This window comes from Salmo salar, chromosome ssa19 (assembly GCF_905237065.1).
Source record: "Salmo salar chromosome ssa19, Ssal_v3.1, whole genome shotgun sequence".
Classification (NCBI taxonomy): domain Eukaryota; kingdom Metazoa; phylum Chordata; class Actinopteri; order Salmoniformes; family Salmonidae; genus Salmo; species Salmo salar.
Genome location: NC_059460.1, coordinates 18,345,714 through 18,373,243, shown reverse-complemented (window position 1 = coordinate 18,373,243; position 27,530 = coordinate 18,345,714). Strand labels below are relative to the sequence as shown.

The window sequence follows — 27,530 nt, the reverse complement described above, 5'->3', positions numbered from 1 at the left end:
GTTGTAATATGTTCATCATGTTTATACTTGGTTGTAATATGTTCATCATGTTTATCTTGGTTGTAATATGTTCATCATGTTTATATCATGGTTGTAATATGTTCATCATGTTTATCTTGGTTGTAATATGTTCATCATGTTTATCATGGTTGTAATATGTTCATCATGTTTATCTTGGTTGTAATATGTTCATCATGTTTATATCATGGTTGTAATATGTTCATCATGTTTATCTTGGTTGTAATATGTTCATCATGTTTATCATGGTTGTAATATGTTCATCATGTTTATATCTTGGTTGTAATATGTTCATCATGTTTATCTTGGTTGTAATATGTTCATCATGTTTATCTTGGTTGTAATATGTTCATCATGTTTATATCTTGGTTGTAATATGTTCATCATGTTTATCTTGGTTGTAATATGTTCATCATGTTTATATCATGGTTGTAATATGTTCATCATGTTTATCTTAGTTGTAATATGTTCATCATGTTTATATCATGGTTGTAATATGTTCATCATGTTTATATCATGGTTGTAATATGTTCATCATGGTTGTAATATGTTCATCATGTTTATATCATGGTTGTAATATGTTCATCATGTTTATATCTTGGTTGTAATATGTTCATCATGTTTATCTTGGTTGTAATATGTTCATCATGTTTATCTTGGTTGTAATATGTTCATCATGTTTATCATGGTTGTAATATGTTCATCATGTTTATCTTAGTTGTAATATGTTCATCATGTTTATATCATGGTTGTAATATGTTCATCATGTTTATATCATGGTTGTAATATGTTCATCATGTTTATATCATGGTTGTAATATGTTCATCATGTTTATCTTGGTTGTAATATGTTCATCATGTTTATATCATGGTTGTAATATGTTCATCATGTTTATCTTGGTTGTAATATGTTCATCATGTTTATATCATGGTTGTAATATGTTCATCATGTTTATCTTGGTTGTAATATGTTCATCATGTTTATATCATGGTTGTAATATGTTCATCATGTTTATATCTTGGTTGTAATATGTTCATCATGTTTATCTTGGTTGTAATATGTTCATCATGTTTATCTTGGTTGTAATATGTTCATCATGTTTATCTTGGTTGTAATATGTTCATCATGTTTATATCATGGTTGTAATATGTTCATCATGTTTATCTTGGTTGTAATATGTTCATCATGTTTATCTTGGTTGTAATATGTTCATCATGGTTGTAATATGTTCATCATGTTTATCTTGGTTGTAATATGTTCATCATGTTTATATCATGGTTGTAATATGTTCATCATGTTTATCTTGGTTGTAATATGTTCATCATGTTTATCTTGGTTGTAATATGTTCATCATGTTTATCTTGGTTGTAATATGTTCATCATGTTTATATCATGGTTGTAATATGTTCATCATGTTTATATCTTGGTTGTAATATGTTCATCATGTTTATCTTAGTTGTAATATGTTCATCATGTTTATATCATGGTTGTAATATGTTCATCATGTTTATCTTGGTTGTAATATGTTCATCATGTTTATATCATGGTTGTAATATGTTCATCATGTTTATCTTGGTTGTAATATGTTCATCATGTTTATATCATGGTTGTAATATGTTCATCATGTTTATCTTGGTTGTAATATGTTCATCATGTTTATATCATGGTTGTAATATGTTCATCATGTTTATCTTGGTTGTAATATGTTCATCATGTTTATATCATGGTTGTAATATGTTCATCATGTTTATATCATGGTTGCAATATGTTCATCACGTTTATCTTAGTTGTAATATGTTCATCATGTTTATATCATGGTTGTAATATGTTCATCATGTTTATATCTTGGTTGTAATATGTTCATCATGTTTATATCTTGGTTGTAATATGTTCATCATGTTTATATCATGGTTGTAATATGTTCATCATGTTTATATCATGTTTGTAATATGTTCATCATGTTTATATAATGGTTGTAATATGTTCATCATGTTTATATCATGGTTGTAATATGTTCATCATGTTTATATCATGGTTGTAATATGTTCATCATGTTTATCTTGGTTGTAATATGTTCATCATGTTTATATCATGGTTGTAATATGTTCATCATGTTTATCTTGGTTGTAATATGTTCATCATGTTTATATCATGGTTGTAATATGTTCATCATGTTTATATCTTGGTTGTAATATGTTCATCATGTTTATCTTGGTTGTAATATGTTCATCATGTTTATCTTGGTTGTAATATGTTCATCATGTTTATCTTGGTTGTAATATGTTCATCATGTTTATATCATGGTTGTAATATGTTCATCATGTTTATCTTGGTTGTAATATGTTCATCATGTTTATCTTGGTTGTAATATGTTCATCATGTTTATATCATGGTTGTAATATGTTCATCATGTTTATCTTGGTTGTAATATGTTCATCATGGTTGTAATATGTTCATCATGTTTATCTTGGTTGTAATATGTTCATCATGGTTGTAATATGTTCATCATGTTTATATCATGGTTGTAATATGTTCATCATGTTTATCTTGGTTGTAATATGTTCATCATGTTTATATCATGGTTGTAATATGTTCATCATGTTTATCTTAGTTGTAATATGTTCATCATGTTTATATCATGGTTGTAATATGTTCATCATGTTTATCTTGGTTGTAATATGTTCATCATGTTTATATCATGGTTGTAATATGTTCATCATGTTTATCTTGGTTGTAATATGTTCATCATGTTTATATCATGGTTGTAATATGTTCATCATGTTTATCTTGGTTGTAATATGTTCATCATGTTTATATCATGGTTGTAATATGTTCATCATGTTTATATCATGGTTGTAATATGTTCATCATGTTTATATCTTGGTTGTAATATGTTCATCATGTTTATATCATGGTTGTAATATGTTCATCATGTTTATATCTTGGTTGTAATATGTTCATGTTTATATCATGGTTGTAATATGTTCACCATGTTTATATCATGGTTGTAATATGTTCATCATGTTTATCTTGGTTGTAATATGTTCATCATGTTTATATCTTGGTTGTAATATGTTCATCATGTTTATATCATGGTTGTAATATGTTCATCATGTTTATCTTGGTTGTAATATGTTCATCATGTTTATCTTGGTTGTAATATGTTCATCATGTTTATATCTTGGTTGTAATATGTTCACCATGTTTATCTTGGTTGTAATATGTTCATCATGTTTATATCATGGTTGTAATATGTTCATCATGTTTATCTTGGTTGTAATATGTTCATCATGTTTATCTTGGTTGTAATATGTTCATCATGTTTATCTTGGTTGTAATATGTTCATCATGTTTATCTTGGTTGTAATATGTTCATCATGTTTATATCATGGTTGTAATATGTTCATCATGTTTATATCATGGTTGTAATATGTTCATCATGTTTATCTTAGTTGTAATATGTTCATCATGTTTATATCATGGTTGTAATATGTTCATCATGTTTATCTTGGTTGTAATATGTTCATCATGTTTATATCATGGTTGTAATATGTTCACCATGTTTATATCATGGTTGTAATATGTTCATCATGTTTATATCATGGTTGTAATATGTTCATCATGTTTATCTTGGTTGTAATATGTTCATCATGTTTATCTTGGTTGTAATATGTTCATCATGTTTATATCATGGTTGTAATATGTTCATTATGTTTATATCTTGGTTGTAATATGTTCATCATGTTTATCTTGGTTGTAATATGTTCATCATGTTTATATCATGGTTGTAATATGTTCATCATGTTTATCATGGTTGTAATATGTTCATCATGTTTATCTTGGTTGTAATATGTTCATCATGTTTATATCATGGTTGTAATATGTTTATCATGTTTATATCATGGTTGTAATATGTTCATCATGTTTATATCATGGTTGTAATATGTTCATCATGTTTATATCTTGGTTGTAATATGTTCATCATGTTTATATCATGGTTGTAATATGTTCATCATGTTTATATCTTGGTTGTAATATGTTCATCATGTTTATCTTGGTTGTAATATGTTTATCATGTTTATCTTGGTTGTAATATGTTCATCATGTTTATCTTGGTTGTAATATGTTCATCATGTTTATATCATGGTTGTAATATGTTCATCATGTTTATATCATGGTTGTAATATGTTCATCATGTTTATCATGGTTGTAATATGTTCATCATGTTTATATCATGGTTGTAATATGTTCATCATGTTTATATCATGGTTGTAATATGTTCATCATGTTTATCTTGGTTGTAATATGTTCATCATGTTTATCTTGGTTGTAATATGTTCATCATGTTTATCATGGTTGTAATATGTTCATCATGGTTGTAATATGTTCATCATGTTTATCATGGTTGTAATATGTTCATCATGTTTATATCATGGTTGTAATATGTTCATCATTTTTATCTTGGTTGTAATATGTTCATCATGTTTATATCATGGTTGTAATATGTTCATCATGTTTATATCTTGGTTGTAATATGTTCATCATGTTTATATCATGGTTGTAATATGTTCATCATGTTTATCTTGGTTGTAATATGTTCATCATGTTTATCTTGGTTGTAATATGTTCATCATGTTTATATCATGGTTGTAATATGTTCATCATGTTTATCTTGGTTGTAATATGTTCATCATGTTTATCTTGGTTGTAATATGTTCATCATGTTTATATCATGGTTGTAATATGTTCATCATGTTTATATCTTGGTTGTAATATGTTCATCATGTTTATATCTTGGTTGTAATATGTTCATCATGTTTATATCATGGTTGTAATATGTTCATCATGTTTATCTTGGTTGTAATATGTTCATCATGTTTATCTTTGTTGTAATATGTTCATCATGTTTATCTTGGTTGTAATATGTTCATCATGTTTATATCATGGTTGTAATATGTTCATCATGTTTATATCATGGTTGTAATATGTTCATCATGTTTATATCTTGGTTGTAATATGTTCATCATGTTTATATCTTGGTTGTAATATGTTCATCATGTTTATCTTGGTTGTAATATGTTCATCATGTTTATCTTGGTTGTAATATGTTCATCATGTTTATATCTTGGTTGTAATATGTTCATCATGTTTATCTTGGTTGTAATATGTTTATCATGTTTATATCTTGGTTGTAATATGTTCATCATGTTTATATCTTGGTTGTAATATGTTTATCATGTTTATCTTGGTTGTAATATGTTCATCATGTTTATCTTTGTTGTAATATGTTCATCATGTTTATCTTGGTTGTAATATGTTCATCATGTTTATATCATGGTTGTAATATGTTCATCATGTTTATCATGGTTGTAATATGTTCATCATGTTTATCATGGTTGTAATATGTTCATCATGTTTATCATGGTTGAATCCCTCTCTCACACTGTTCAGAAGTCTGTTTATATCATCATGCAGGTCAGTCTCCTTAAAGCCTCTCTCTCCTTAAAGACAAAAAAAGGACAATGTCGAGAGGTTGCAGCAGGGGTGACGTTGTGTCACTAGAGGCTTACATGAACCCTCCTCTAATACAAAGCAGAACACGCTGCTCTCTGTTGGTGAACTGGTGAACTGGGAAACAGGCAGCTGGCAGGCAGGCAGGCAGGGAGAGACTTGGAGGAGTAATATCCTGTTCTGACTCCTCTGTTGAAAATCCTCAACATGCTCTGAGTTACAGAGTCATACAACCAGCAGCAGCTTCTTCTTACGAGCAGGGTGCCAGACAGACAGGCTGTGACTCCTGTGACCCCATTCTGCACATAAAGGCTGCTGTACATACTTCTACTGTCCAGTTCTCATGGCATAGGGCCTGCTGTATAGCATGCATATGCTGTCTGAATTCCAAATTGCACCCTATTCTCTATATAGTGCACTACTTTTGACCAGAGGGCCTATAGGGATCTAGTCAAAAGTAGTGCACTATGTAGGGAATAGGGTGCCATATAGGACTCACAGCCTATTGCATTCATATAGAACGGCTGAAGTATAGCTATCTAAATCCCCCCCTAATATTTCTGTCAGTGGGTTTGATTCCCAGGGACATTGTATAATTTTTCCAAAACACAAATGTAACATTGTTCTATTAGATTATGGCCAAGATGAACGTAAACAGCTTGTCAGTTGGACAATCTGTTGACGTTTAAACAGATACATTGGGCCCAGCTCAGGCAGGTGTCTCAGTCTCAGTCAGGGTGAGGGGAGCTTTTCACTCGCTACAAGGAATTTTTCCGGACCAGAATTGTGACAAAAATGATCTATGGCAACCATATGGAAGAGGAGTGCCGACCGGCTGCAGCTTGAACACTAACAAAGTTTGACCATGTTTGTCTGGACTTTCCGGTGCCAATTTTTGTAGTGAATGCATGAACATGCTCTTTGGTTGATTTCTGACACAGGGGCAATGACGAAAGCTAAATAGTGCGTTGGTTTTGCCTGTCGAGCGAGCGAGGGAACCTGATACTGCTCGGTGCAGTAGTAGTTATATAGATAAAAGCCCCATGTGGTTTTAGTTAGCAGCTCCACTGTGGATTTATGAGAGGATCATGGTGTAAATGCAGCTGCTGGATGCTCCAGTCCTTACCTCTACTCCTACTCAGGCAAATACAGACACATACAAAAACAGTACGCCCCACTTGGACCGGCCTGCCTGGCCTGCCTGGCCAGCTCCCTCTGTGAGTAAAGCCCCATTCATTATTGCAGTCAGCAGGGGCTTTGCAGTGAATCAGTCAATTAGCGTTGTTCCCTCAATCAAGGAGGTAACCTGCCCTGCTGCTCATGTAATGAAGTGCATTATTAAATTGCCTGGACACGGGCAACTTGCAATACCTGGTTTATTTACCATTTACATAGTAGCCTATGGACGTAGGAGCCTGATTGCTTGCTTGTTGGAGAGGGTCAGGGCAAGCTACTCTGCTGCGCCACTTGGGCCGGATTCCTTTCCCCCTCCCTCAGACAAGGCCAAATCACGCACACCGACCAGATAATGTGTTTTCTATTTCATTTAATCTTCGGGAAAAAGGGACAGGAGGATGGCCGGGGCCTTACGTGTGTAGCTTTATAATGCTGCGGTCCAGGCCATGAAAGGGATCCTCACTAGTCCGCCGCCGCAGCTGGTGACTTGAGAAGCGCTTCCTCTGTCGCTGGTGAGTCGCGGCATCATCAGTATTCCTGAGGAAAGGCTTCCTGTGCTGTGTGCTCTCTGTGCTGTGTGGAGGCGGAGCGGGGGGTCCGCTCCTGGCTCTGGCCCGGGCACACACTGCCCCTCCTCTGGCACCACATCTGAGGGGAGCAGAGAGAGAGAGACACACCACCGTGTCCCGTCCTGCTCTCTGAGCCCTGGCCTGTCAGAGCTAGAAGGTTCCATTCAACACTCCTCACTGTGCAGTGTGCACAGCCACGGTACCTGCTGTGGTAGTGTCCCATTGTCACTGCTTTGGTTGGATATGCCTGCACTCCTGTCCTTCGTTGAATAGGCCACTCACATTGAGGCTAGTGTGAGTGTGGTTAACCAGGCAGTTATTATTGTATTTATCTTTTATTTAACGAGGTGAGTCCCATTGAGATGCAAATCTCTTTTACAAGTGGAGCCCTTGGCCTGGCACAACCACACACAACCCCCAAAGGGAGGGGGTTATGATTCATTACCTAGACAATAATGTCTACGTTCAAAAAACTAAGAAACAAGCTATATTAAATCCTCAATGTCCTAGATGGAGATATAATGTTGATGGATATGGAAATGGAGCATGCGTTGTGATGATTTGCACTCAGCCATCTCTAATTATACGCTTTCCATAATCTTGGTTTACTATTTTCATATTGCTGGAGAAAGGCTGGCAGTGGCTGTGTATGCCACCTTGATATATACCTCCTTTTGGTGCCGATTATGTTGAGTTGTGATTTTAAAAGAGGCCCGATCTGCCTAGCTTCATTGAAGGCTGCGTATGTGCCCACTCTCTTCCGCTGTGGTTCCTCAGAGAGCTTGGACGGCACAGCCCCATAAGTGGCTGAGAGTCCTGTGGTACCAGCTAGCCCACTGGTGCCATGCACTTAAACCAGTGTCTACGGTGCCAGCCTGGCCTGCATGGTCGGGGAAACACACCGACTCCTTCAGTTCCTCTGCACACTGATTTTGACACCATGTTTTGGTCCTGTGTTCTGAACAGTGTAACCTACATGGAGAGGTCATTAGATAGGCCTTCTGTTGAAGTAGTGTTCTGAACAGTGTAAGCCTACCTGGGGGGGTAGACAAGGGAGTCCAAATAACTCCTCATCCAAATGGATAGGCTGACATTAGATAGGTCTGCTGTAGAAGTATTAGCTTCCCTTGGCCCTTGCATTTCTTAGCAAGAAATCCCATCAATTTTGCCCTGTTGATTTCTGTAAATGGCTTTTTATAACAAACGGACTATATCTCCCCTATGACATGCTTGATGGGAATAGCTACTGGCCCACCACACAGCCCATCCGTATTTACAATGGCCCTATCCGTAGAGTGGAAAGCAGGAGAGAGCCACGGCTACTCACCTTACCTCCGATTGGGCTGACTGGCACTGATGGGGTTTTGATAGTTGCTAAGGCTGATGAAAAGGCTTTTTCTTTTTCCTTAGCTTGTGTGTTTCTTTAGTTCTCTGCTCTGCTCAAATGCCCCTGCTTCCCTCCCTGCCCATTACACAGTCTCCCTGCACCACTTCATTTCACAGATTGAGAACACCAAGCTAATAAGAGGCTTTTTACTTTTAGGATTCAGGGGAAATGGTGCGCTCATTTGTCGGTGGATTGGAACTGATTGTTAATTTGCTGAAATCAACAAACAAAGAGGTACTGGCGAGCGTGTGTGCCGCCATAGCCAAAATAGCCAAAGATGAAGAGAATCTGGCAGTCATCACTGACCACGGGGTTGTACCGATGCTGGCCAAGCTGACAAACACAGTAAGTACACCTCAAAATACTTATAATCCTACTCAATTAGCCTGTGTGTTTACTGGGAATCTTCAGTCCTGTTGTAAATGGACTGTCTATGATACCATCATCTCAGTTGTAATTTAAAAGTTCACTGTAGTGTTTGAAACAAACTCTATTGAGTAGTATTCATAGCCTAGGCCCTGGTCAAAAATAGTGCACTATATAGGGAATAGAGTGCCATTTGAGATGCAGCCATAGATGTCTGTTGTCCTATTTTCTCTGTTTTATAGACTGATGATAAGCTGCGTCGTCACCTGGCTGAGGCCATTGCCCGTTGCTGCATGTGGGGCAGTAACAGGGTGTTGTTTGGGGAGGCGGGGGCTGTGGCCCCCCTCGTCCGTTACCTGAAGTCCAAGGACTCCTCAGTCCACCAGGCTACAGCTCAGGCCCTTTTCCAGCTCTCCAAGGACCCCAACAACTGCATCACCATGCATGACAACGGAGTGGTCAAGGTATGTTCTTTGGCCCCTGATGTTTTCAATCACTTTTTAGCTCACAACCACTTGTCCTTTCCATACCTAGTGGTCAAGGTATGTTCAAGGTATGTTCATTAATATCTTTGCTCGTGGTCATTCCCTTAAAAACAAAAAAAAAACACTTGAAATAATCTTATGAAAAGAACACTTGATAAAACTTGTGGTTTTCGGACAGGTGTGAAACATGTCCGAAAAAAAAGTAAAAAAACTAAAAAAAGATATGTGACGTTTCACATGAATTTTTCACATGCCAACAAATCACGTGAAAAATGGAATGTGGGAAAAACGGATACGCGAGTCAGACACATGGTTTATGGACATGTGATGGATTTTTCACATGTACATTTTTTACATGACTCAGACAAGTAGTTTAGAGATTTGTAGTGCGCCATATTGCTGAATGGCACCAAAAAATAACTAAGGATCATGGTGAAAGTGGCTGTAACTAGCAAAAGATTATGGTCGATGTAGTCGTTTTCATCCTGCCTGAGAGAGTTAACCATGGAGCCTACTCGTTGGCTGCAGGCCTGTGATTGATTGACTCACCACCTGGATTCGGTCTTATGAGGCAAAATTTGAAATTGTGTTTTTTACATTGGATAAAAGTAGAGACTCAGAGCTACAAAATGGTATATCATACACTGCATTTTTGAGGAACAATGGGAAAGTAATTCTGCTTTGAAAAGTTGCTAAACTTGTAAACTCACTTTTGAGAAACTGGCCTTTGAATGTTTTGGTATCTAGTGAAGAGCTCTTCTTTGTCTACACCCATTCAGCACCGTTCACACCCTCTTAAGATTTAGCCCCACCCATCTTGTTTTGCTTTCGGAGCATTCAGAGCGCGCACTTGACGCTCTGGCTGATGATTTGTTTACCTATGGATAACATGAAAACAACCTAACCAGCTCTGCTGGCAACAATTTCATTACGCTTTTTTGCAGACGTTTACTGACACCGGCCATATTCAATACGTGCTGTACACTTTTGCTTAAGACATGTAGCTAGCTAGCTAGCTAGGTAAATAATGAACCTAGCTAGGTAAACAACGTGTAAGATCACACACGTCACGTAACGTTAGCTAACGAGCCAGTCAGCTAACATTAGCTAGTTAAACAACAACGAACATAGTGCCAAATCATGTCGTTACTACCCTGCATGAATATGCTGGGAGCTAACCAACCAGGTTAAATGTTAGCTAGCTAACATTAGGCTTTAACTAGAAAAGCAAACGGCTCTGGGATGTGAGTAATAACGTCAGCTAGGGAGCCAGCCAGCTAACGTTAACTAGCTTGCTAACAGTACACTAGCTTGAAATGAAACCACTTTCTGTCAAAATTAGAAATGTGTAATATCTGAAAATGTAGCTAGCTAACGCTAGACTGTCTTACCTGTATACATCATCATGCATGATGGACGCGTCTCCCTGTCACAGATGTCATGCCACGGTTGCGGATAGTTTGAAGATGTAAACTGGAGACAGGTGTTTTCTCCATCTCTTTAGCTATCATACTCTAATTCCACTAATTTCAAAACTTGATCCTCTAGAAAGTGGAGAGCAACACTTATGCAGCTCCACTACACAATAAAAATGTTTTAAAGCCGTGTTCGACAGGATTACCAACACAGACTGCCCAGCTCAAATAGATAGAAGCCCTCTATATGGCAGACCAATCCAAACTCTGAACTCGGCATGTCCAGCCCACTCATTATCTCAGCCAATCATGTCTAGTGGGAAGGTTGCTGACTTTTTCTGTGGCTTAACCGAAAAAGGCTCGTAATTTAACAATTGTATTCGTATTTACAGATGGCATACAAGTGTATTATTAAGGCACATTAAAGTTCACAAGTTCCAGAAGGCATTTCTGCCAAAAAACGCATTTTGATAAAAAAACGAAAGAAAATGTTAAAATGTCTCTCCTGTGAAGTCATGACTTGCAACATACGCCTAGTTTCATGAAACGGGTCACAAATGTAGTAGTCAGAAATAGTGATTCTAATTAAATAGAATCACTATTTCATTAAATATCTCGATTTATAGCGAACTTTAAAATAATTCACTGTGGGGATTGAATTTGATCTTCATAAATGGCCATCTACATTTTTTTGGTTTGGCCCTTCTGGCGATCGTAATTTAGATAGGCTTTCTAGGACTTTTGACACCACTAGGTTGCTACGCAGTAGCCGACCAGCAGAGCTTATGACTTCACCCTCCAGACCAGACACTGGGTGCCTGTAGTAAATCCATTAGCTGCTCCTCTCTGTCTGTCACTTGCTCCGTGCACACAGCTCGTTCTGCATGCGCTCTATTCATGGCACTCTGAGTCATTGAGTATCCATAGCAACGGCTACTCTCGGGCTGCTCTGCTCAATGAAGAGACATGAGAGAGCAGTTAGCTGTTAGCTATTTTTCCGTCACTCTAAACTCAACATAACTCAAGGAACATTATTATTTTCTGTGAAATAATCTCTCCTGTCTCATATTTATGAGGTTGGAAGCACTTCTGACTCCATGTTATGATCTTATTCAGATATAATTGTACTGCGTAGCAGAGCAAATGGCTCAGCTTCAAAGTGTTAGTGATCAATATAGTGATAACTGAGCCCTGCAAGTACCCTAATTATTGATGAAAAAACAGGCCCTACCCGGATGTATAATATCAGGGCTGTTGGGCTCGTGTCGGGTAGCAGAGCTCTAATGTGGTTTCCCAACATTTCACGTGATATTATACGTTTTACGTGTGCTTTAGCAACTGGCGGGATTAGAACCTAGGTCTCCCACGAGAGAAACCAACGTCATGACCATTCAACCAACACTAATTTTAAAGTCGCAGTCGACTCATGCCCACTACACTTTCACATGTGCATTTTCACATTTCAATGTCAACTAGTGCTTTCAAACGTTTCTTCGCTGACATTTTCAACCTCTCCCTGACACAGTCCGTAATACCTACATGTTTAAAGCAGACCACCATAGTCCCTGTGCCCAAGAATTCCAAGGTAACCTGTCTAAATGACTATTGCCCCGTAGCACTCACATCTGTAGGCATGAAATGCTTTGAAAGGCTGGTCACAGCTCACATCAACACCATCATCCCAAACACCCTGGACCCACTCCAATTTGCATACCGCCCCAACAGATCCACAGTTGACGCAATCTCTATTGCACTCCACACTGCCCTCTCACACCTGGACAAGAGGAACACCTACTGTATGTGAGATTGCTGTGCATTAACTACAGCTCAGCATTCAACACCATAGTCCCCTCCAAGCTCATCATTAAGTTGGGACTGAATACCTCCCTCTGCAACTGGATTCTGGACTTCCTGACGGGCCGCCCCCAGGTGGGGAGGGTACAACACTGCCACACTGACCCTCAACACGGGGGCCCCTCGGGGGTGTGTGCTTAGTCCCCTCCTGTACTCCATGTTCACCCACAACTGCGACTTCAACACCATCATTACGTTTACTGACGATGACGATGAGATAGCCTATAGGGAGGAAGTCAGAGGACAAAGGAGCCTGACAAAGGAGCTAATCGTGGACTGTAGGAAATGGAGGGCCAAGCACGCCTTCATTCACATCGACAGGGCTGTAGCGGAGCGGGTCAAGAGCTTCAAGTTCGTTGGTGTCCACATCAATAAGATGTATCATGGTCCACACAAACCAACACAGTCGTGAAGAGGGCACAACTATGCCTCTTCCCCCTCAGGAGGCGGAAAAAATGGCATGGGCCCTCAGATCCTCAAAAGTTATACAGGTGCATCATTGAGAGCATCTTAACTGGGTCCATCATCGCTTGGTATGGCAACTGCTTGGCATCCGACCACAAGGCACTACAGAGGGTAGTGCGTACGGCCCTGTACATCACTGGGACCTAGCTCCCTACCATCCAGGATCTCTATACCAAGCGGTGTCAGACGAAGGCCCTAAAAATTGTCAAAGACTCCAATCGTAGATGGTTCTCTCTGCTACCGCACGGAAAGCGGTACCGATGCACCAAGTCTGGAACCAACAGGACCCTGAACCGTTTCTACGCCCAATCCATAAGACTGCTAAATAGTTAGTCCGGCTAGCTGTTTGGTTAACTATTTAACTATCTGCATTTGACTCATCACATATTCAGCTGCTACTGTTTATTATCTGATCCTGTTTCCTAGTCACTTTATTCCTACTTGTATGTACATACAGTATCTACCTCAATTACCCCGTACCCCTGCACATCGACTCGGTACTGGTACCCCATGTATATAGCTTTCTTATTTTTGTTTTCTTATTTTTGTATTACTTTTATTACGTGTTATTACTTTTCTATTATTTCTCTATTTTCTCTCTCTCTCTGCATTGTTGGGAAGGGACCGTAAACATTTCACTGTTAGTCTACACCTGTTGTTTACGACGCATGTGACAAATAAAATGTTATTGATTTGATTCAGAACATTTATTGAGTTTCTCAGGATTTGCTGTGATTAATCACGATTATCGCATATTCATAATTTGCTCAAATTGAGTTGTAATTTAAGTAATTTTCTATACAGAAAGCATTACAAGAATATTGCCGTTTTGATTTTGTCCAAAGTATCGGTTAGCAAAATCAGGTACATTGATAAACACTTTATTTAACCTCAAAGTCAACTTGTTTGGACATCGTGTTGTTGTTTTTAGCTGTATAGATTATGTATTTCGGATGTTTTCAATGTATTTTGAACTCTTTCAGGCAATGTGATTGAAAAAAATGATGAAGGTTTTTCACGTGAAACTGCATATCCGATTTTCACATGGGAAGGTTTTTAACATGTGAAACCGCAAATTCCACATGTGCAACTGCAATTCACATGGGAGAGAGAAAACGTGTTTTTCTTCTCACATGTGAAAGGTGGTATTAACCTGTGAACTCTAATACATGTGAAAATATGGTTTCCATGTGAAATTTAAGCTCAAGATGTGCTATTTCATGTGGAAATTCCTCAAACGTTCTCCTCACACCTTCATAGAATTTATTTTAATTTAGATTTATATAATTTATTTTTATTTTCAGCATTCTGTTAGTGCACATAAAGTTAGTTTTTGCAGTTTTAGTTGGTAATTTAATGAATGGGGCTTGGAGCCCCATCACTCTACTACGTTTTAGCGGTGTGAAAACACTGATAGTAAACTTTGAAAACCTGTAACTATTTTCAGAGCCTTTGACCAAAGGAGCAGAAACAAAGGTAGTTTTATTCTTGTCCGAAACATGACTCCACATTCTAACTGTCATGGGAGTTCAGAAAAGCAAACAACTCGGTGTGTGCGAAGTGCCACTTCCCTTGTAAACCCTAGATGCCATTACAGAGCAAGTCAAAAGGCTGTATCTTGGGTAACTGTTGCTAAGAGTTGTCCCTGGACATGAGAGCAGAATGTGTCAGTGACATGTTTTAGGCCAAGGAACAGGGCCAAGGAGAACAACACTATGTTATGGTGGATATACTTTCAAATGAAAGCACTGCTTCACTGAGAAGAACATCTACTAAGTTAGAAGCAGTCTAAGCTACGTCGTTCCAGTTCCTTGGTTCTAATCCATAAGTGACTGAGAATAGAGAACAGTGAGTGTTTCATACAGAATAATAGTCTTTATTATTTTCATTTTCCGATACTTATTCCAAATTAGTCATGTTTATATTTATACGTGACTTTGAAGTAAAGATTTTATGTTTAGATTGAAACTGTATTTAATGTCATGTTGTAGAGAACGGAGTAATGCAATGTTTGGGGAAATGTTTTTTCTTTTTATCGCATTACTTTCAGAAGGAGATTTTCACGTGAGAAATCTTTTGTGACCACATAGGGTTAACCTACTTTTTTTTCCCCGACAACAACTGCGATGTAAATTATGAAGGGGTTCTGCCATTGCAGCCAAATATTTTTTCCCATGTTCATTTAATGGTGTACTTTAGCTTGATCTACTGTTGCAGTATATGTGGTTCAACACTACCCATAATTGGTAGCTGGACTGAACATTGGGTGTTCCGAAAGAGTAATGTCCAATTTTGCAAAAGTCATTAAGAAGAATGTTTTTTGTACTTCAAGCCACCACAAAAACTGGACAGCTGTGTGGGTATGTTTGTGTGTGTGTGTATGTACACATGTTTGCTTGTGAGTGTGTACGTATGTTCGTGTGTGCGCGTGTGTGTCTGCATGCCCTGCATACCACTCTTTTAATCAGTCTCTTTCTATTTGCCCTTATTAATGTACCAGTGCAGAGTAAGTTGTTTCAACACAACTCCAAAATGTATTTTGGGATTATAAAGAGCTTAATTACGAGAAAAAATGCAGGTTACGTTACAACACTATTGCGTGTTTAATTTGTTCTTAATCTGAGCGGTGAAAAGGAAACACACACAGGCGGCTGCATTGTTTCAGTCTGACTGGGTTCATACTAACAGTCTGCTGATATATACCTGCCTGATCCCTAGACAACATTGCGAAACATTACGACACAAGAGCCTGTCAGTAGTTAAACACTGAGAGAGGCATTGAGGCCTAGCTATGTTATGTACATCCTGCTTCTGATCTATGGATTGGTTTGATGAGAATGTGTTCGAACAATATTTCCTGTCTTTTTTTTTTTTAATGGGTTTGAGAAGGGTTTATCAAGGAGCGATGCTTGGCTCTCTGTCGGTGTAATTTACGGCCCAGTGTAAAATTAAAGACTGCCTCTTGTGTTATTGCAACCGTATTTCAAAGGGCCTTTCGCTGCCATTGAAAAGCTCTCAAAACATGTACACCCGCAAGTTGTATAATGATTTTGTAGGATTTTCTCTCATTCCCCCTCTCTCCTAACATTCTGTTCAGTACTGTATGTAACTTTCCTCCCCAGCATTCTTAATGGTGTATAACTTAGTCCCCTAAGCTTAGCAGAGGAAATTAAGCATTGAAAAGAAAGTATTTTACACTGGAAAACACATTAGTGACCCGTCTGAGTTTTTTCTCAAATTTTTTATGTCCCTCGGTCTTAAAAATATCCAAACGCCATTTCATTGCATCTCTTCAAATTTCATAAACTGTATTAAAACCTTGTAATATTGCATGAAAAATATGAAAACATCTTTATATGAGCAGAATAAAAACCACAACATTTTTTACAGCGTGTTTGCCTTGGTGATTTCATTAGACATTCAAAATGTTTCGCTTAGAGGTTTCGTGTCTGTCCCGTTTTTCAGAATGACTCAGTCTTGTGCTTTATGTCATTGTGTTATTGTGCTTTATGTCATGGTGTTATCGTGTGTTTTGTCATTGTGTTGTCGTGTGTTTTGTCATTGTGTTATCGTGTGTTTGGTCATTGTGTTATCGTGTGTTTGGTAATTGTGTTATCGTGTGTTTGGTCATTGTGTTATCGTGTGTTTGGTCCTTGTGTTATCGTGTGTTTGGTCATTGTGTTATTGTGTGTTTGGTAATTGTGTTGTCGTGTGTTTGGTCATTGTGTTATCGTGTGTTTTGTCATTGTGTTATCGTGTGTTTGGTCATTGTGTTATCGTGTGTTTGGTCATTGTGTTATCGTGTGTTTGGTCATTGTGTTATCGTGTGTTTGGTCATTGTGTTATCGTGTGTTTGGTCATTGTGTTATCGTGTGTTTGGTCATTGTGTTGTCGTGTGTTTGGTCATTGTGTTATCGTGTGTTTGGTCATTGTGTTATCGTGTGTTTGGTCATTGTGTTATCGTGTGTTTGGTCATTGTGTTATCGTGTGTTTGGTCATTGTGTTATCGTGTGTTTGGTCATTGTGTTATCGTGTGTTTGGTCATTGTGTTATCGTGTGTTTGGTCATTGTGTTATCGTGTGTTTTGTCATTGTGTTATCGTGTGTTTGGTCATTGTGTTATCGTGTGTTTGGTCATTGTGTTGTCGTGTGTTTGGTCATTGTGTTGTCGTGTGTTTTGTCATTGTGTTATCGTGTGTTTGGTCATTGTGTTATCGTGTGTTTGGTCATTGTGTTATCGTGTGTTTTGTCATTGTGTTATCGTGTGTTTGGTCATTGTGTTATCGTGTGTTTGGTCATTGTGTTGTCGTGTGTTTGGTCCTTGTGTGTTTTGTCGCCGTTTTATTGTGTGTTTTGTCATTGTGTTATTTATTGTGTTTTATCACAGTGTTATTGTGTGTTTTGTCATAGTGTTAATGTGTGTTTTGTCCTGCATTCTGTTCCCTGGTTCTGTTGGGGAGCTCTGTGAACAAGCCTTGTTCAGGAGAGAGAAGCTTTCAGGGGCCTCTAGCTTTCCCAGAGGAAGTGTCTACCAGAGCTAAGCAGAAAAAGCGCCAAGATGAATTGTCCTTCCTGTTTGAGTTGACATCTACACTTGGTATCTCACAGTTTTATAAGGATGGTGCTTTATTTTGTCCCTTTTACAAAATCAACACGCCCTCCTCTTTGCTTTACATCGCTTCCAGAGGGCTGTGGATTGTTTGCTGAAACCATAAATCCTTGTGGACAGCTTCAGCTAGCTTTCTGTATTAAAGGGGCTCTTTCATAAGACAAGCTTTGTGAAGTAAAATGATGTAAATTACAAAATGCGCGTGGTAGGTATTCCAGAGAATGGCCGTTGCCAGCTCCTAGCTCGTATGTATTTTAGGCTTTAAATCTCAAAATTCAAAAACCGTATACTCAGTCTACTCTTTGGCTTTGCACTGTCGGTGTTTGTTTTCATTTTCTGTGCTCTACACGCTCAAACTGAACTAGTGAACAAGACAAGGGAGAGAATAAATAGAGGGAGGGAAGGAAGGAAGGAGTGAGAGTGAAAGAGAGAGTGAGAGCAGCAGTCAGAATTTCAAACACTGCACCATCTCAGAAGAAAGATTTCTGAAGTTTCCTCTTAGTCATGCTCTATCTGTAACAGAATGTCAGGTTGTGGACTGGATGTGGTGTGCAGATGATACCACTAGCATACACCACTGGTGCTGCTCTCTGCAGCTAGCTACTGTATGTATGAAATACCTAGTGTGTTATGTGTTAGGCCTGCCTGGCGATATGACTCAAGCCTCTCTCTAAAGTCTGGTCTGGAATGAGGAGGAATGTCCAGTTCCAGCAGCTCTCTCAGGTTGGACTTCCCCTGTAGAGGTGTGTGTGTGTGTGTGTGTGTGTATGTGTGTGTGTGTGTGTGTGTGTGTGTGTGTGTGTGTGTGTGTGTGTGTGTGTGTGTGTGTGTGTGTGTGTGTGTGTGTGTGTGTGTGTGTGTGTGTGTGTGTGTGTGTGTGTGTGTGTGTGAGAAATCATAGATTTAGAGAGAAAGTCTTACAGTACAGTAAACTTTCCACGAGTCAAACCCCCCCAAATCATTGATTTGAAGCTCGGTTTTTCTCTTCTGACTCTTTTGAGAAAGAGATGGGCCGGGAACACAGCTGGGTCTGACAGCTAAATGGTCCTGGCTCATTGGAGGCCGTAGGGAACGTTGTTTACCTTGACTTCCCTTCCCCTCGACCCAGAGCTCAGCTCAGCTAAATGCAGCCTGTTTGTGTTGTTTGCCCATAGCATGGAAAGAGCAGGAGGCTGAACCAGGATGTTCGGTCCCAAATGGCACCCTATTCCCTATATAGTGCACTAATTTTGCCTCTGGTCAAAAGTAGCGCACTATATATGTAATAGAGTACCATTTGGGATGCATCCAAGGGAACGCTGGGCCAGGGGTCTGAGTCTGTAATGCCTGGTTGGTTGTCAGACCCAGGAGCTTTTCTATGGGGATTTAGAGATCCTAACTCCTCAGGAAGCAGCAGCCCAACCCCGGAGCACTTAACACTGTGACACCTCCATGTGTGATGGGAGGGGATGTGTTTTTCATGCATTGCACATGCTAATGCAACACTGTGCAGCAGGGCAGGCCTCCCACTCCCCAGCTCAGCCTGAGAGCCAGAAAGCAGCCAGGGGAAGCAGCGTGCTCTGCTCCTGCTGCTCACTTCTCTTTTAGGAGGGCAGGACTCACAAGAGTCCCTCTGAAGTTCGAAAAACCTCAGACCCTTCTGATTCATTTCTCAAACGAGCGAGAGCAAGTGTTCATGTTACCATGGTTTGGGAATATTCTAACAAGTGGTGTATTATAGTCTTTGAGATCCCAGCTGGGGAGGAGGAAGAGAAAAAAAATGCAAAGAGACACGCTTATCTTAGCCCATAACTGTGCGCTTGGGGAGACCTTATTTGGCCACGTCTGAATAACATGCTATGATGTTGGCAAAACGCTGCTTCTGGCACTTTGCAGGCATCCTCTCTTTTCACAAAAGAGACTTGTGTCTGAGCCTAGCTGCATGTTTTCTGGACCTTGTGTATATAACATTTGCGTTTCAGAGGTGTTTTGGATGCTATTTAAAAACCCGTATAAAAACCATATAAACTGATGTTACTACCACAGAAATACTAACTAACTGATACACTGATGCATTGAAAGAGACCCGTATTCATAAGCCAACTTCCATTTTTTATTTTTTCCTATGCAGGGAATGAATGGGAATGGAATGGTGGTATTATTTTCTCAGCTTTTTGGGGGTTGTCAATGTTCTCCCAGAGTGTGTCAGTTTGTGTGCTCACTGCTCATACACAGAGAGGAGATAGAAGCCTCATCTTTCATCTGTTTTCCTTTCACTATTTATCTTTGAGCAGAACATTCTGGGAATGTCTTTCTCTCCTCTCTCTGGCACTGCGCTAGGCCACTAGCTAACCACACAAATGTGCGACGCAGCCTTTTTAGTTTGCATGTAACACAAAAAGAGTCAGAGCTCAACCTCAACCTCACACTGACATACATTATGAACACAATGATAGCATGGGAACAGAACAGAGACCTGTAATGTCCCGACCAGTGGTAAACTCACTGTCAGGGCCAAGGTCAGGCTGGTTGAAATAGATGGAGATAAGAGTCAATGATGCATGATGTGAGGATCTATTAGATTACTTTAGAGGCAGATGTTCACGTTAAAACACACGTACAAACACACACACATGTGCACGTGCAGCACATGGGGATTCGTGAAACGTAGTCCTCATCCTGAAGTGTCCACACTTGCACCAGCGAATAGCTAGCTTTTCGTGTGGCATCGACTGATAAGATGCTTCAGGGGGGCAGTCATGTGTGTTAGTAAGCCAGAGGTCCTGGGTCTGAGATGAATCAGGAGGAATTGGTACTCGCTAAACAAGCAGCGTGACGTACTTTACACGCGAGCACACACAGACACACACACTATTATATTAATGATACAGTACAAACCTCATTAAGGATCTCCATGAAGAATGCCCTGCATGTGAAAGACAGAAGAATCCAACCTGGTCTCAGAGCATTTCGTATTATTCTGTACGTAAATCTGAAACACTTGATTTAATATGATATGTTACGTTTCATATGGTACAGTTGAAGTCGGAAGTTTACATACAGTTAGGTTGGAGTCATTAAAACTCGTTTTTCAACCACTTCACAAATGTCTTGTTAACAAACTATACAGTCGGGGCCAAAAGTTTTGAGAATGACACAAATATTAATTTCAACAAAGTTTGCTGCTTCAGTGTCTTCAGATATTTTTGTCAGATGTTACTATGGAATACTGAAGTATAATTACAAGCATTTCATAAGTGTCAAAGGCTTTTATTGACTATTACATGAAGTTGATGCAAAGAGTCAATATTTGCAGTGTTGACCCTTCTTTTTCAAGACCTCTACAATCCACCCTGGCATGCTGTCAATTAACTTCTGGGCCACATCCTGACTGATGGCAGCCCATTCTTGCATAGTCAATGCTTGGAGTTTGTCAGAATTTGTGGGTTTTTATTTGTCCACCCACCTCTTGAGGATTGACCACAAATTCTCAATGGGATTAAGGTCTGGGGAGTTTCCTGGCCATGGACCCAAAATATCGATGTTTTGTTCCCCGAGCCACTTAGCTATCACTTTTGCCTTATGGCAAGGTGCTCCATCATGCTGGAAAAGGCATTGTTCGTCACCAAACTGTTCCTGGATGGTTGGGAGAAGTTGCTCTCGGAGGATGTGTTGGTACCATTCTTTATTCATGGCTGTGTTCTTAGGCAAAATTGTGAGTGAGCCCACTCCCTTGGCTGAGAAGCAACCCCACACCTGAATGGTCTCAGGATGCTTTACTGTTGGCATGACACAGGACTGATGGTAGCGCTCACCTTGTCTTCTCCAGACAAGCTTTTTTCCGGATGCCCCCAAACAATTGGAAAGGGGATTCATCAGAGAAAATGACTTTAACCCAGTCCTCAGCAGTCCAATCCCTGTACCTTTTGCAGAATATCAGTCTGTCCCTGATGTTTTTCCTGGAGAGAAGTGGCTTCTTTGCTGCCCTTCTTGACACCAGGCCATCCTCCAAAAGTCTTCACCTCACTGTGCGTGCAGATGCACTCACACCTGCCTGCTGCCATTCCTGAGCAAGCTCTGTACTGGTGGTGCCCCGATCCTGTAGCTGAATCAACTTTAGGAGACGGTCCTGGCACTTGCTGGACTTTCTTGGGTGCCCTGAAACCTTCTTTACAACAATTGAACCGCTCTCCTTGAAGATCTTGATGATCCGATAAATGGTTGATTTAGGTGCAATCTTACTGGCAGCAATATCCTTGCCTGTGAAGCCCTTTTTGTGCAAAGCAATGATGACGGCACGTGTTTCCTTGCAGGTAACCATGATTGACAGAGGAAGAACAATGATTCCAAGCACCACCCTCCTTTTGAAGCTTCCAGTCTGTTATTCGAACTCAATCAGCATGACAGAGTGATCTCCAGCCTTGTCCTCGTCAACACTCACACCTGTGTTAACGAGAGAATCACTGACATGATGTCAGCTGGTCCTTTTGTGGCAGGGCTGAAATGCAGTGGAAATGTTTTTGGGGGATTCAGTTCATTTGCATGGCAAAGAGGGACTTTGCAATTAATTGCAATTCATCTGATCACTCTTCATAACATTCTGCGTTATATGCAAATTGCCATCTTACAAACTGAGGCAGAAGACTTTGTTAAAATTAATAGTTGTGTCATTCTCAAAACTTTTGGCCACGATAGTAGTTTTGGCAAGTCAGTTAGGACATCTACTTTGTGCATGACACAAGTAATTTTTCCAACAATTGTTTACAGACAGATTATTTCACTTATAATTCACTGTATCACAATTCCAGTGGGTCAGAAGTTTACATGCACTAAGTTGACTGTGCCTTTAAAGAGCTTGGAAAAATCCAGAAAATGATGTCATGGTGTTAGAAGATTCTGATAGGCTAATTGACATCATTTGAGTCAATTGGAGGTGTACCTGTGGATGTATTTCAAGGCCTACCTTCAAACTCAGTGCCTCTTTGCTTGACATTATGGGAAAATCAAAAGAAATCAGCCAAGACCTCAGAAAAAATAATTGTAGACCTCCACAAGTCTGGTTCATCCTTGGGAGCAATTTCCAAACGCCTGAAGGTACCACGTTCATCTGTACAAACAATAGTACGCAAGTAATAACACCATGGGACCACGCAGCTGTCATACCACTCAGGAAGGAGACGCGTTCTGTCTCCTAGAGATGAGCCTACTTTGGTGTGAAAAGTGCAAATCAATCCCAGAACAACAGCGAAGGACCTTGTGACGATGCTGGAGGAAACAGGTACAAAAGTATCTATATCCACAGTAAAACGAGTCCTATATCGACATAACCTGAAAAGCCGCTCAGCAAGGAAGAGGCCACTGCTCCAAAACCGCCATAAAAAAAAACAGATTACAGTTTGCAACTGCACATGGGGACAAAGATCGTACTTTTTGGAGAAATGTCCACTGGGCTTCCAAATGGACAATGACCCCAAGCATACTTCCAAAGTTGTGGCAAAATGGCTTAAGGACAATAACGTCAAGGTATTGGAGTGGCCATCACAAAGCCCTGACCTCAATCCTATAGAAAAGTTGTGGGCAGAACTGAAAAAGCGTGTGCAAGCAAGGAGGCCTACAAACCTGACTCCGTTACACCAGCTCTGTCAGGAGGAATGGGCCAAAATTCACCGAACTTATTGTGGGAATCTTGTGGGAGGCTACCCGAAACGTTTGACCAAAGTTAAACAATTTAAAGGCAATGCTACCCAATACTAATTGATAGTATGTAAACGTCTTACCCACTGGGAATGTGATGAAAGAAATAAAAGCTGAAATAAATCATTCTCTCTACTATTATTCTGACATTTCCCATTCTTAAAATAAAGTGGTGATCCTAACTGACCTAAGACAGGGAATTTATACTAGGATTAAATGTCAGCAATTGTGAAAAACTCAGTTTAAATGTATTTGGCTAAGATGTAAACTTCCGACTTCAACTGTATGTATTAATTTGTGGATGTCCATCATCCATTTCGTATGATACACTATATATACAAAAGTATGTGGACATCCCTTCAAATGATTGGATTCAGATATTTCAGCCACGACCGTTGCTGACAGATGTATAAAATTGAGCACACAGCCATGCAATCTCCATAGACAAACATTGGCAGTAAATTGGCCTTACTGAAGAGCTCAGTGACTTTCAACATGGCACCGCCATAGGATGCCATCTTTCCAAGTCAGTTCGTCAAATTTTTGCCCTGTTAGTGCTGCCCCGGTCAATTGTAAGTGCCGTTATTGTGAAGTGGAAACATCTAGGAGCAACAACAGCTCAGCCGCGAAGTGGTAGGCCACACAACCTCACAGAATGGGAGTGCTGAAGCGCGTAGTGCATAAAAATCGTCTGTCCTCGGTTGCAACACTCACTACCAAGTACCAAACTGCCTCTGGAAGCAACGTCAACACAAGAACTGTTCGTCGGGAGCTTCATGAAATGGGTTTCCATGGCTGAGCAGGTGCACACAAGCCTAAGATCCCCATGCACAATGCCAAGCGTCGGCTGTAGTGGCGTAAAGCTCGCCGCCATTGGACTCTGGAGCAGTGGAAACACGTTCTCTGGAGTGATGAATCACGCTTCACCATCTGGCAGACCGACAAACTATTCTGGGTTTGGCAGATGTCAGAAGAATGCTACCTTCCCCAATGCATAGTGCCAACTGTAAAGTTTGGTGGAGGAATAATGGTCTGTAGCTGTTTTAACGCTTCAGCATATAATGACATTCTAGATGATTTTGGGCTTCCAACCTTGTTGCAAGTTTGGGGAAGGGCCTTTCCTGTTTCAGCATGACATTGCCCCAGTGTATAAAGCGAGGTCCATACAGAAATGGTTTGCCAAGTTCGATGTGGAAGAACTTGACTGGCCTGCACAGAGCCCAGACCTCAACCCTGTTATAGCAGCAACGGGGGGACCAACTCCAACTGAATGCCCATGATTTTGGAATGAGATGTTTGACGAGCAGGTGTCCACATACTTTAGGTCATGTAGTGTACGTTACAAATTAGAATTTGTGTGATATGTTACGAATTGCAATTCGTAGAATATAATCTGAATTTGAAAAACAGGTTTAGGTTTAGAGTCAGGTTAAATGGTTAAGATTAGGGTTAAGGTTCGGGGAAAGGTTAGCTAACATGCTACGTAGCTAAAGTTGTGGTGATGAGATTCGAACACGCAACCTTTGGGTTGCTAGATGTTTGCATTATACGCCGAGAGAGAGAGACAGAGACGATGGCTTTATTTGCCTCGTCGTCCTCGCTTAATATAGTCATATTCATAGCCTATCGAAGCCTATAAGGCCCGAGAGAGACTGAATAACTAAAGCTCTCTCCTCCATAAGACTGTTTCATGAAATGTCTGAATCTATTCAATGGATTTAGGTATTTAAGAAGGTCTTAGGATCATTTCCTTTGTACACAGGATACTGTCTAGAATATTGTTTGCTGTGCTTAAAGGATACTCAGATGACAGGATGTGTCATTTCAACACTGACAAGTTGGGACACAATTGGTTGGTTGTTCAAACACCGCTGCCAAGCCTGAGTCAATATTCTTGGTATACATGACTTCAAAAACAAAACTTGCCATTTTACAGCTTTAAAGCTTACTTTTGAGTTAGTACTCAATGTAGAGCCTGAAAAGTATCTAGAATATACTGTATGATTAACGCACTGTCAAATAATCATTTTGTTTGGGACTCGTGTGCTTTCGAGTGTTTAGCTTTGAGATCTAAATTAGCCTGTTTCGTTCATTATTGATGCAAACCAGAAAGCCTCCAAACTAAGTTGAGTGTGGCTTAAGAGAGCTCAATGGTACAACATTGTGATTTCATGAAGGAGCACACATTGAACAAATTTAAAATGTCCATTGAGCTGGAGTGTTTGTGCCTGCATTTACTTTTATTTTGATTTGGGACTGCAGCTGCCCACAAGCTTGATGTAGTCACTTTTTGCTCACGAAAATAGGCAAAGATATCATACTAAAACCCATGCTATACCATAGCCACAGTGGGTTTTATTGGCAGACTTTTCCATTTCCAAAGGTTTAAATGTTGTGACAGTATAATAAGTAACTCTTTTGAACACAATAAAAACGTTTTAATGTATTATTTTGATGTAAAACCCAAAATGTGGGGCCCAAAAAAAGCTGAATTTCTGGGGAGAGAAAAACCCAATGTTCTGCAAACAGATCAAACAGCAGATCCATTATACAAGTGGCAGTAATAGTCGGATATAATCTGACCTTTGGAGCAGTGGAAGGATGTCAAGTAGTGTGGTTGCTTCGTGCTCAGGTTTTTAATGCGTAGCCACGCTGCTGCCTGCTAGACAAACGCTTTCATCTAAACAAACTTTGCAGAGAGAGGCAGAGACGGGCAGGCATGTGCTGCTTGCAGCTGTAACCCATGCCCCATGCTCATGGCCTGGTTAGGAGGTTAAAACAGGACACACAGAGAAAGACACGCCACTGCAGCCTGACAGACTACGCACAGCTACTGTATACAGACTTTGCTGAGTTGTAGTGCTGACCATAAGCAAACTACTTGATACTTACAGTGTCCACAAAATGAATTCATTTAATGTAAATGCCATATCTACATTGATTTACCGATAGCTTTATCATGATATTGAATGAGAATGAACAGATTGTTACATTAGCGACTTTATCTCCTACATTAGCGACTTTGTCTCCTCTATCTCCCCTGCTTCTGATTGTTACAGTAGCATCTTTAACCTGTCCTCTCCTCTCTCCCTGTACTGTAGCTCCTGTTGGGTATGATGGGCTCCACTGACGAGGTCCTTCAGGAAGCTGCAGCTGGCTGTGTGGCTAACATCCGCCGCCTGGCCCTGGCCAATGAAAAGGCACGGTACGGTTAAACAACAACCCCCCCCCAGAAGCTACTGTGACCTCATCGTCACTTTCTGGGTACGATTGGATGTCGTTGTACCAGATCTACTCCAGTAGCCTTCCATGCACAGAGACTCATCTCACTATCCCTCTATCCTTCCCACCCATCCCACAGAATATAAGAGTGATTCCTTCTGCCTCCATCAGTAATAGCAGGAAGTGTTTATTCTATCCTACCCATGAATTTGGATGATTATTTCGTTTGGACTTCATACAAACATACTGTATAGGAAAACTATCTCACACTTCCTCTTGTTTTTTTCTCTTCTCAATTTGATAATAGCAATAAATGCTTTCTTTCTCCTGTTTTGTGCCCATGCCAGATACCCCACCACTGTTCCTGAGAGTGAAGCAGTTTAGAGCATGTACTGTGCAGTCACATTCCTTACGCAATCCACACGAGACACTGATATCTAAACAAGACCACATCTGGCTGTGTTACTCACTTCAACACAAGCACCTTAAAACTGTAAATATGTCTGCGAAACACAGACACAAGCTCCAATGAGCCATTGAGAGATATTGGGAACATAATGCATTGTTGGGTCAGTATATTATATGAGCTGAGCTTATTTGCTCAACAGTGGGTCTGTCTGTATGCAACTCAAGATACTCAGAAATTCAATAAACTTTGACATAAACGGGCAAATACAGCGATAACATTGCATAATGCAATAGAAGGTCCCTCCTGCACTATAAATATGAACCTAAACATGTAATTGGTACAAGCAGTTTCCTATTCATCACAATTACTTAA

The 27,530-nt window shown here is 39.7% G+C and overlaps 1 protein-coding gene across 1 annotated transcript in view; it reads left to right on the top strand.

Annotated features, from left to right (window-relative positions):
• The window catches only part of odad2 (outer dynein arm docking complex subunit 2), a 76,399-nt gene extending 49,320 nt beyond the window's left edge, over positions 1-27,079 (top strand). Inside the window, exons 18-20 of the mRNA XM_014157496.2 lie at positions 8,818-9,006; positions 9,270-9,491; positions 26,629-27,079. Of these exons, the coding sequence (XP_014012971.2) occupies positions 8,818-9,006; positions 9,270-9,491; positions 26,629-26,742 (525 nt within the window). The 3' untranslated portion in view covers positions 26,743-27,079. The remainder of the gene's footprint in view (positions 1-8,817; positions 9,007-9,269; positions 9,492-26,628) is intronic.
• The last annotated feature ends 451 nt before the right edge of the window (positions 27,080-27,530 follow it).